Source organism: Empidonax traillii, unplaced genomic scaffold, assembly GCF_003031625.1.
Source record: "Empidonax traillii isolate 1590-97213 ecotype Southwest subspecies unplaced genomic scaffold, ASM303162v1 scaffold35:size4298261, whole genome shotgun sequence".
NCBI lineage: Eukaryota > Metazoa > Chordata > Aves > Passeriformes > Tyrannidae > Empidonax > Empidonax traillii.
This window is the reverse complement of record NW_020955228.1, coordinates 1909734-1922093: the sequence shown is the minus strand read 5'-3', so window position 1 is coordinate 1922093 and position 12360 is coordinate 1909734. Positions and strand designations below refer to the sequence as shown.

At 37.1% G+C, this 12360-nt stretch overlaps 1 protein-coding gene across 3 annotated transcripts in view; it reads left to right on the top strand.

The window, feature by feature from the left end:
- Positions 1–11594, top strand: part of CRPPA (CDP-L-ribitol pyrophosphorylase A) — a 113640-nt gene extending 102046 nt beyond the window's left edge. For all 3 annotated transcript variants that reach the window (XM_027877905.1, XM_027877904.1, XM_027877907.1), the window contains exon 10: positions 8998–11594. In XM_027877905.1, coding sequence (XP_027733706.1) covers positions 8998–9102 — 105 coding nt within the window. In that variant the 3' untranslated portion in view covers positions 9103–11594. The remainder of the gene's footprint in view (positions 1–8997) is intronic.
- Positions 11595–12360: the final 766 nt, after the last annotated feature.

Sequence of the window (12360 nt, the reverse complement as noted above, 5' to 3'; positions counted from 1 at the left end):
CTCACCTAAAAAATCCAATGCGCAGGCTGGAAGGTGGAAAGACCTTCCCTGGTTCTTCGTTCGTGAAGACTGGCCATTATATATATATTATATCTTCCTCATGAGGGGATGTGGTGGGGCAGGCACTAATCTCTTCTTTCTGATGACCAGTGATACGGCCCAAGGGAATTGTATGAAGCTGTGTATGAACCAGGGGAGATTTAGATTGAATATTAGGAAAAGGCTCTTCACCCAGAGGGTGGTTGAGCATTGGAACATGCTCCCCAGGGAAGTGGTCACAGCACCAAGCCTGACAGAGTTCAAGAAGTGTTTGGACAATGCTCTCAAGCAGTGGGTGTGATTCTTGGGCCTGTCCTGTACAGGAGTTGAACTTTAGTGATCCTAGTGGGCCCCTTCCAACTTGGGATATTCTATAATTGCATGCTTCTGTATGCTGCTGCTGCATGGAATGCTTAAATCTCATTCCCATTTGAATTTATTAGTGCTATCAGATTGATCCACAGCTTTCTGAAACCAGATGAGAGACTTGCCACAGCTTCACTGGACTTAAGACCAATCTTAGATTTTTAGCACATCATAATGCAAGTTGTCAGAGGGGAAAGCAAGACTCCCGTGCTTCAACAGCATTTCAGTTTTCCTATATTTATAGTAAAAAACATTTTTTCCTTACTCCTAAAAACCCTTATGGTGTTTTTTACAAGGTTAGCAGAGTGATACCTCATAGAGCCTATAGGTAGCACACTAACATATATTAACATGGGTACACTTCATATTATAGACTTATTTGGTAACATACTGTATTAAGAGACCACCTCTAAGAAACCTCAAACACATAATATACTTTTGCAGGCAGTCACCTCTGTTAAATGGCCGATTTCTGCCAGGACTTTTGTACCAGACCCATACAGGTGGCAGAACGTGCTGCTAGCTCAAGCCTTAGGTAGCTTTTTGGGCAACTTAGAGAGAAAGATGGTTGACAACCATTGTGCTATCACTGCTGGCACACTCACTTTTGCCAAGAGCTTCAATCAGATAGTGGTAGGTGCTGAATGAAAACCCTTGCTTAAGCTGCAATGATTGAGTGTGCTGAAAGTGCCCTTTATAACAAACCCTTCAGGGGAATTTTTTTGGTCCAGGAATTTTTATTGATCATTCAGTATGATCATGCTAACAATATTTGTTACAGGATAAAAAAAAAAAAAAAAAAAAAAAAAAAAAAAAAAAAAAAAAAAAAAAAAAAAAAAAAAAAAAAAAAAAAAAAAAAAAAAAAAAAAAAAAAAAAAAAAAAAAAAAAAAAAAAAAAAAAAAACAAACTTGGAGAAGAAAAAACCAAGGAAATGTAAAGTCTAGGTCTGCAGAAGACACAGCTCATGTCTGCCATGTGTCTGCACTAGTGTTTAGATTGAAGTCTTTTTGTTTTAATGCAATGACTGTGTGTAGAATGAGTATTCTTCCACAGGCTTTTTAGTGCCAGGCCAGAAACTGTGAGCTGGGGATGGATTAACCACCTCATACAGAGAAGGGAACTGAAGACTGGTCACCTACATGCTGCAGGACATGCAGATAATGGAGCAGTTTTAAACCTGCTGATTAAGGGTAAATCTGTCTGCTCTGTTCATACTAGGGAAAGGAATTTTATTTGAGTTTTTATGTGCTTGTTCATGCGGTTTTGTTGGAGTTTTCTTTAACAAAAGAGCAATGTTTACCTTCAGTTTTAAATCTGTGAATCACAGGTGAAAAGATAAAAGCAAAAGCACTAGAGACAGACTCCTCACAGACTCCAGAAGATTTAAAATATTTTTCTGCTCTCAGTGTATCCACACGGTCATTTTAAATGTCAATTGCTCTCCATTCTTAGGACAAACTTCAAGAAGTGTGGTCAATCAATAATATAGGAGAGAGAGATACACTTTAGTATCATGTATTTAGACACAATTTATCCAGGTTTGGGTTGATTAGCATGGATGTATGACTGTTTAACTGCAGGGAATTAACTCACATCTATCAGAGTTCATTAATTAAGAGGTCTGCTAGGCTCCATTAGCACAAAGCCAGGTTGGTTCTTTTAGTGCCACTCATCTTTTTTTTCAATCCTCATTGCATCGTCAGTATCTAGATTTCAAAATTATTTCTGTTTTGTGGAGTATCCACTAATGAAGAATTGATTGCATTTTCTTAGTTTAGCAAGGAAGCGCAGCTATGCGTACGGAGGTTCACTTATGAACCTGCTCAAGTAATTTTGAACCCAGCTACCTATCTGAACTCAAATGCTGCCTTAATTACTTATCTATTCCTTGAAAGGAAACCTAAAAATATTCAGAGAAATAGTTTTCTTATCTTTTAGAATGATCTGCATAGCTATCTTCTTATTGAGATAAATTGCTGCATTGATATTATGTATGAGATGTCACCTATCAATAGATGCTTTGGCACATGGATTAAAAAATGTGATGTGGAAGCATTTTAAGAAGAAAGGAGACTTCAGATTAATTTGTACTATTACAGAAATGGAGGTTACTTTAATATGTAGATGCATGCCACTACTTATCTTGAGTGGGAAAAAATGCTTCTTCATGAATCTACCAGTTAATTACTCATGGTTAGATTAAACAACAATCTATGTTAGATAATTGATTTCTGGTAGTAGAAGAACCTCAGACACAACTGTTTAAATGAAAAGTATTAATTGAAGTAGAAAATTTCAAGTATTGATATTTTTGAGGCTAGATTATCTACTCAGTTTCTCTGAGTGCAATTAAAACACTCAGTATGTGACACCAGGCAACTTTTGGAGGGGCCTGGTATACCCTTAGTATAAACTGCAGCATTTTGCCGAGTTTTAAATTAACGGCAGCTCCTCTTGTACTGCCTTTTGCAAAATGCTTGCCAGAACAGAGATTATTTCAGAGCTTTGCTCTTCTGCCTGTGTCTGATGGAGTACCTGGTGTGCACCCATGAAAAGGAGCAATGGGCATGAGTTCCTTTTGCTGGCTCCAGCCTTTTTCCATAACATGGCAGGAATGTGCAGTACAGCACAAGTGCTGTCTTTCAGTGTGATTCATCCCCCCCTCCTCTGTTTTGATGGGAAAGATCTCCACAGAGTAGTTAATTTTTTTTTTTTAAATGACTGTGTTTATGTGTTATCTACATGGGATTTGTGCCTCGTTCTGGGGGGCACTATTTGATTGTTGTTCTATGTATTCTTGATGCATTTGGGTAGGGAGAGAATGACTCAGCTGTCACTTCGCAGCGATACTTAGGCTACATCCATACTGGTAAATAAAACAGGCCAGGGATGGTTCTCTTGTCCTGGGGCTAAAAGGCACAGCATGCCCCATCTCCATACGGCTAAGTTCTCATTTCCCAAAAGAGGGTGGCCTCATTCAGCCTGTTCCCTGGGAGCAGTCCCTGGCCTGTGCTGTCCCCTGAACCATGCCCAGCCATTGTCTGGAAACATGTTAGCTGTCAGGAGCCAAAACTGTGCCAGGGAGCAGGATTACAATGGAACAGCAAGGGCAGGAGCTTGCTGGCATGCCAGCTCATGCCCTGGCCCTCTTTCCATTCCTGGTACAAATGTAACCATACTCATATTGATATTCCCTAAGTTTATCAGCATCTTTAAATCCTGGTTTCAGGTTTTCTGTCAGCCATATAATCAGGACTAGCATTACAATTCTATTAATTTTTAAAAACAATATTAAATGGAAAGTCAAATAATATTGCAGCAAAACAGGGTGCAAATGATGGAACACAGCAGTTTTATTCTGTTGGCAGGATGCAGGACAAGACAGAAGTCATAGCTGCAGAGGCTTGCTTTTTTTCCTTTTTTTTTTTTTTTTTTTTTTTTTTTTTTTTTTTTTTTTTTTTTTTTTTTTTTTTTTTTTACCTAAAAAGAGTAGGTGTGTTTTTCAAGCTATTCTTAAACTGAAATATGTACATATGTAAATTGAAATGGATGTATGTGAAGTTCCAGCTGGGGGAAAAAACCCAAAACCTAAACAGATCGAAGCGAAGATATGAATAGTTAGGGGAACATCAGTAAATATTCAGATATCCTCACAGTTTCTTAAATATACGCACATTTGTAAAATATCAGGTTGCATATTCCAAACACAGCTTTAACTCTGTCCCTGCATCCATTCCCAGTCTTAGTCTGCAGACCACAGAACCCCTACAGTCAGAACTCTACATCAAATAAATTCTGAGTCTGAACAGTATGGTTAAGTTGAAATATTTTTACTGTTTAATAACAGACAAAGTGAATATTTTATTTTGGAATCAAAGTGCTGTTATGTGGATTTATGGTTTATAAGGTTGGCAGTGTTTCTGAGTACTTTCTTTTCCAAAGTACATAAATATAAAGTGGTAAAAATTTTGGTTTTAGCTTATAAATGTAGTTAATAATCTGTTCAAACAATAAAAAATTCTATTTATTAATGGCCAAAAATTGTTAGGGGGGCTTGGTTTTTCTTCTTACAGGAGGATCATTTAAATCAACTGGATAAAATGAATAGACAGTGAATATCACAATGGTTTGGGGGGATCACGTGGAACTTCAGTTATTAATCCATTAAAATCATTACTGCCTCCAAGTTTTAAATAAAAGTCATGGTCTTTTTTAAGGATTTCATTAATGAGGGAAAGAACTATTCGTGTTTGATCCATCCAGTGTGTGCACGGATGTGCACTCATGGACTGGCTGAGGGACCTTCCCTTCTTGGGTTTGCAGCGCTGAGCAGTGGGTGGGCAGTAACGTGCAAAAGCTCTCGTGGGCTTTGTATTGATTTTCCTGTTCTGACATCCCGGTTTTTGTCGTGCTGACAATATATGCAAACACGTCAGGCAGTTAGACATGTGAAGACCTGGTTCTGCTTGATTATTTGACTTCCTGCAGCTAATAATGAGATTTTTGAAAGATTTAGTGCTATGCCATTGAATATAAAAGAAGATCAGTGGCCTGTGTAATGGAGTTAGGTGTGGTAGATTAACTGTGTCCTGGCATCTGTATAGAAGCCTCCCTGTAGGTACTATCAGCTGTAATCAGCACTGTTACCAGAAATAACATTGCAGTATCAAAAATGTGGTGTTTTAAGGGCATAGCTGAGGGATTTGAAGTGTTTACTTGTTTGTTGACATTAATAAAGACCCACAAGATTCTTTTCCTTTCCTGGGTTATTGTTGAATTCTGTAATTTTAATTCTTTTCAATATTCTTTATAAAGACTGCTGGTGTCCAAATTACATATAAGTACTTAAGAAAAAGCTAGGTATCGTGGCAGCACATTGAAAATATCCATTTTTGGACACAGTAATAGCCTAAAACAAAATAAAGTCCTATCAGGTGGTAATGACTAGAAATGATCAACTAAAGTTTTAAATTATGCCTAGGCAATGACATTTGGATACTACAATAATGATTCATAGCATGAAAGCGAGTTTTGATTCTCAGGAAGATACAGGATACACCATGATTTTGAAATTCCTGGAAGAGTCCAGTGCATTGTGTTATTTACTACCTCTTTCCAGTAAAACTATGTGAATGTAAAGAAAGTTAGAGTAAGCACATACTTGACCTCTGTGGGACTGATTTCCCCTTGCACTAGAGGCTGGCTCATAGGCCTGGGTGCTGGACACTTTTCAATGAATGGGTGACCCTGGGATCAGAATGGGTTACCAGGAAGGAACAACAACATAAATCTAAAATTAGTAACCCCTATGATAAATACTTTAAAGGATCTTCCTATTGAAATTCTCAGTATGTGCTTCATGAGGTCATTAAACCACCAACTGTAACTGTACTAAGAATTAAGAATATATTTTCCATGACATTTGTTGTCTTAGATATGATAATATGTATTCCCTTAAAGAAAAACACTTCTGGTTATTTCCAAAACCACACATTTACAGGGGCCTATCCTGCACAGGGGCTAGTAGGTTTCCTGAGTAGTTATAATATGAGCATTAATAATCAGATTGTTGGAAGTGAAGTAATTGGAAAATTTGAAGTTTTAAGTTTTGCTGCTTACTTTTTGTGTTTCTAGTTTTGAATTAATTTCAATTCAGCAGTCAATTTCAGGGTGGTTTATAGAACTCTTCTACATGCAGGTTTTTGTATGCATTACTCTGCCACATTGCCTGTGTTATAAATATTACTCATAATTTTTCGCACGTCTTTCCTTCAGAACATGGAAATTAGCACTAAGGCCTTAGGTTTAGCTTTAGAAAAGGCTTTTTTTCAGTCTAAAGGAATCTTACGGTGTCACATTCAATCTCTCCTGTGAAAGTTAAATTTCTTTCTCTTGCTTCCTTTTATGTTCAAAAACTTAAATAATTTATTACTGCAATGGAATGTGTACTGAATCCAGTAACCAACAGAGGATGTGGAAAGATTTATTGGGAGAAACATTAAGAGCATTCCTGGCCAGGTGTATTTTATTTCTTTCTTGTGAAATGGAAAAAAAAAACACAACACCTCCAGCCAACTTCAGATATGGCTGGAAGCCCATTTGGAAAACAGTGTCTGTAATTGTGAAATGCTTCTCAAGAAAAACTGAGCAAAATATTATGAGGGGCACAGAGAGAATTTGGCATTGCCGAATAGCAAGAAATGTGCTGTTCGATCTTGAAAGCGACTGCAGTGTTTGCTGTCTGAGTGGTTGCGTGCACGACTTCCGCTCTCCTCATACGTTATACAGCAGTGTATACCCGTGGGAAATGAGGGAATGAAAGTCCTGCCGAATTGGAGTAGTGGGTTCTGAGTTCATCTTTGCACCCTTGGTCCGTGACAAAAGGTCCTGAAGGAGCAGGACCTAAGTACAGTTCTGCACTCCTTGCTTGACTGATAGGAGATGTCACTCAGTGAACTGCGATATACAGATGTGGTGTGGTGAACATTTTGTCCTACCACAGCTTTTTAGACCTCTAATAAATAATTTTACTTCATATTAGAATATATAACATGAATTTGAGGACTGCAATCTTTTGCAGAGTTTCAAATTGTAACAGCTTACTTATTTGATGATTTTGAGGACAAAATTCTGGTTGAATACAAACATAATTTTTTTCAGGAATTATAAAAGAACCTCTTATAAACTAGCTATTTTTGATTCTATACAGTTACCTCTCTGGCATGTTTCCTGTAATTTACATAAGTCACAAAGTTAATAAGAGTATTATCATAGAATCCTAGAGTAGTTTGGTTTGGAAGTGTCCTTTAAAGGTTAGTTATCTACTCCAGTCCTCCTGCAGTGAGCAGGGACATCTTCAACTAGATCAGATTGCTCAGGGCCCTGTCCAACCCGACCTTGAATGTTTCAAAGAGTGAGGAATCCACCACCTCTGGGAAACCTCCACCAGTGTTTCACCACCCCATCATAAAAATTTTCGTCTCTATATCTAGTCTGAACTGACCCTCTTTTATTTTAAAACTATTACCCCTTGTGAGATCAGTGTGCTTGTAGCAAGCGTGGGTAGAACACCTCTCAAATCTTTGTTTGCGAAGCCTAGCCATGATGATTACCCTTGTCCTGTCGCTACAGGCTCTACTAAAAGATCTGATTCCATCTTTCTTGTAGGTCCCCTTTAAGTAATGAAAAGCTGCAGTGGGTTCACCTCCAGAGCCTTCTCTTCTCCAGGTGCAACAACCCCAACTCTCTCAGCCTGTCTTCATAGAAGAGGTTCTTTGGCCCTCTTGTGATTTTTGTGGCCCTTCTCTGGACCTGTTTCCACACTGAGTGTATTCCAAGGACACCCTTCCCCTTTTGTTTTTTTCTTCAACTGCAATTTCTTAGTCTCTGTGCTAGCTGAATAGATAGGTCCCTTTGGCAGTTGCCTTATTCCTTAAAAAGCATGTTTGGATGTTATGTTTTTGTACAAATTGTGGAAACAATCAATCTTTCTTAAACGTTCTCTACAAATTCTTCTTTCATGCACCATCTGAATAAAAAAAAAGGGGGGAAAGATACAGATTCAAACTGCTCCATCCTTCTACCCCAGGCAGGAAGCTGTACCTGTATCCTATTTTACCTTCTCATATTACAGGACCGTCGTGATGAATTTCCTTGATCTATCTGTTCCACTTTATACCAGTCCTTACTGTCAAAACCTATTGTTTCCAGTTTTCTCCATCATGGCTGTGAAGCACAGCTCTTGGTTTCTCTTTGTAGCTCTCCTTCTGTATTTATAAATTCTAGGTTATCCCTACCCTTAAGTTTTATAGACCTTTCTTTTTCTCTGCTGCTTCACAGAAATTGTTCCCTCCTATTCCTCTCTCCAGGGATGTCTCTGTGCCTGGCTACACCTATTGCTGTTTTCCCAGTGTGCAAATGGAAATGTTTGAGGCCAACCTTTTATAGCCAATACAATTAAAAATACTTGGCAATTAGATAAAAGACTCTTTCAAATGTGAGCTGGAGTGCTGTTAGAAGCACAGAATCAATGTCTCATTTTATTACTGCTTCCTGTATTGGTTTCTATACTTGCCTATCAAAACCAGACTACTTTTTGAAGTTATCTGATACGAAGATCAACTTAAACCGGTTAAGTCCCAGTGCTTAAATGCCTTTGAGTTTAAGTAGTTTGTAGATTACAGATGGGATTCAGTAAGTGCTTACAGTTGCAGGTCTTTAACTAAGCTGCTCAGTTAAAGCCTCCATTTTTTCCCCATGTTTTCAAACCCAGCATTTTTACTGCCTTTTAAAATCTAAAAATCATTTAGGAAGCAAGTGACAGAATCAAGCTTTTTGGTGGTCTCTGGATAGATGTCCTTAATTCTAGCAGTTTTGCATCATGGAGATTGGAGAAAATGGTTATTATTATGAAATTGTGCTTCTTTAAAATACAAGTTTTATAAGTTCTTCTAATAAGTACAAATAAATATTTTTATTTGTTTTAACAATCATATGGTGATTTGGCATACATGAAAATTTATTTTAAATATTTACTTTTCCCACTTTTGTAAACGTATTGTTTTCCCTGCTCTCCCCCTTTTTTTTCCCAGGACCCTTCGTTTCTTCAGGAGACAGTAAATTCTGCTGCTGCTCTTATCATGGCATTAATAAAGGACAGAAACCCGGACCTGACTGGCCAGCTGTTGGTAGCATAAGACAATAAATCATGTGTAGCTTTTGGAAACATTAGTTTTTCATCATCTATTCACCAAAGGTCTTAAGTCATTTTACCCTTTGATTAAAACTATAGATTTATGCCATTCACTGTAAAAGTCCTTTAACAGCATATTTTTGATACTTAAAATGCATGTCTGATATTATGTATAAAGTGTTAATAGGAAATACAAATAATTCTGAGATACACTGGGTACATACTGTGAGGAATGATACTGAAATGTTTTTTAAGGTACTGATCATTTAACAAGGTGCACACGGGACACCAAAGCGTTCATGCAGAATTGTCTATAAACGTGTGTGTGTGCGTGTGTTGTACTCTAGGACTGCACGACTTAAATTTTATTTAAGATAAATTAATCCCAAAGCACAGCTCATCTTCTTTATATGAAATTATTTAAAAATTGCTGCTGTAATAGCTATCATTGAATGTAGAGTTAATGATAGACTGTAGCCTTCCTGACATCAACAGAAACAGGTATTACAAGAAGTGAGGGAAGGGTCAGGTCCCTGTCCTCTGTGAAATGAAGGTACCCTCAAATCAAAGACAAGACATGCATGGGGACAACAAGGTGCTAAACCCCAGTTTTCCAGATGCAGCATGCTCTGGCTGTAGCCTCCTTGGTGCTGTGCTTTTTCCTGTGCCCATGGGCCATCATTTAGAACTAGCACCACTTAGTTACTGTTGTGCACATACTCTGCTTTTGCACGTCTGTGTATATATATGCACGTATGTGTGTATGAATGCTTAAAGGGTGAGAAAAGGGTTAGGACCGAAAAAAATGTTCCATTACCCAATCTATAGGTCATGGAGAAATAGGAAGGTTCTGTTAGCTCAGCTATAACAATTTTCATCTCTTGCTGGTTAACATATGTTTGTATTAAATAGTGAAGAGACTAGGCCTTATGAATTCAAATGTATGCTCCATGCATAGGCAAGTGTGGACAGTTGGGATAGGAAGATGAAATGGTGAATGATTATTATGTGGAGTATCTCCAGGTGTCACAGCCATTAAGAGCAATACAAGAAGAGTTCCTAAAAACATCTGTCCCTCCCTATGCAGCAGACTCAGGAATTCCATCTATCCTGCAGGTTGTGAAGGGGCTAGGTTAGGGTCTTACATACCTGCTGTGAATGGAATACAGTCTTGGAGCAGTATTCCCACCAGAAGTGTTCAGTAAGTCCCCAATTCAATCTGTCATGAGTGAGAACACTGTCAGTTTACAAGTTTCCCTCTAAAAACAGCATTCTTCCCCTTACTCCCACCATGTTCCATACCCTCTCATGCTCTGCACTTGGTTCTCTTCCTCTTTCCCTTGACATAACTATCTATAACTCCAGTTTAAATCCCTTTCAAAAGCTGATCTTGATCACAAACTTCCTTCACTGCATAATAAAATGAGTTTTTAGCTGAGGATTCTATATCCAAAGCAGACATTTTCTTCCACACAGAAGTCATGCAAAGACAAGTAACAAAATTCTTGTGCGTCATCTGCTTTCTCTTTGCTTCTTTCTCCTCTCTACTTTGATTAATAATTTGTCCTTTCTGAAATTGCACAACATAAACATTCATATTAGCTTTTTGTGTGACTATACAATAGACATATTTTGTTCATTCACATCTGTTCATATGCAGAGTATGCAAATAAATGAAGAACTAAAGAATTTATTACTAGTATTCATAATTTAACAGGACAGCTTTCACAAATAAGTTTTCTGAATTTGCTTTTATATTAATAAATTTGATGAAGGAATTCGTCTCACAGGCTTTTAAAAGACATGCTGAAAGATGTCTCTTTGAGTGTACTTTGTGATTCTTCTTTGCTTGAAGACTAAAATACAATGTGATGTGTTTTCCCCAATTAATAAGCAAGTGAATGTAGAACATCCTTCATGTTTTCTAGCCACTCTATTTATACATCATGATATTGCCTTAATGTCGGTTTGTGTGTAACATCATTTGCTTAAACAGAACTTTTTATTTTTTAGGGTTGTTTTACTTACATCATTCTCCCAAAAGGGTTTCAATCCAATTAAAAATGATACTGCAATGAATTGCTGCAATGAAAAAATATAAGCTGTTTACGGAGTTATTTTTAAAAGAAAACAGATAATGCACAAGAAAAAGTAAATTCTGGGTCATCAAATATACTTAGTACTAATCTTAAAAGGAAGATAGTAAGACTAATTGCTAATGAGCTGTTAATCATTGCATTATGGATTTTTTAATCTTTAACAATCTTTTCAAATAATCTGCAAACACTGAAAAATCTATTTTGCTGGAAGCAAATACACCAACAACAGAACTACTAAAACAGATCACGAAATACCAGAACTGCAGTAAAAAAACAAAACAAAACAAAGAGAAACTGGACTGTGATTAATGCTATTGTGTATCCAAACCAAATTGAAATGGTCTTTTGGGTGATGGTTAGTTCTTACAATGGGAATAAAAATATAAAATGAAATTAAGAAACTGTGTGATTGTTTTTTGTCTGTGCATAGCTTCTCACAAATAGCAGTATACATGAGAAACTTGGCAGCCTTTTGTACACACATGCTGTTTTGAATTTAACTAGTGAATCAGTCACCACCCATATTGCTTTGAACATTTGGACAGAGATAACAGAATATAAATAAAAGCTCAGACTCTGCCAGCCTTGCTTACCTTTCTTCTTAAGCACTCTAATTAGTATTCCTTGGTTAATGTTCATCAGAAAAGAGAATGCAGAATATGGCCCTAGAAATGCTTTTTGTAACTGCCAAGTTGTGTGAATTAGATTTGTATACTGAAACTAACCTACTTCATGCAAAATCTGAAATGTAAATTACTTTTTTTTTGTCTTAGAAGTCAGGCAGAAGAATTTCTACTTACAATCTTTTTTTCTTTCTTTAGCTTTCCAGGCTACATAGCTTGAAAAAAAACCCGGTTTGATGGTCCTCTAAAAATGGCTGAAAGAATGAAAAGGATTGAAGATGGTGAAATTAAAAACAAAAAACACCCAACACCCCAAAACCAAACAAAAAAGCAAAGAGAAACAAAGTGAGATGTTACCCTATTGCAATCAGTGGTATAGTAGATTCAACTTTAGTTGACTTTAAAATACCACAATGCAGCTTTTAGCTCGTCTTGATAATTAATGTAGGCTGCAGAATAAAAAGTGTTTCTGGATGCTATGAAGCTTTTGGTGCATTCAGATTTGTATTTCTGTGTGACATCAAAGTCTCATCACTACCA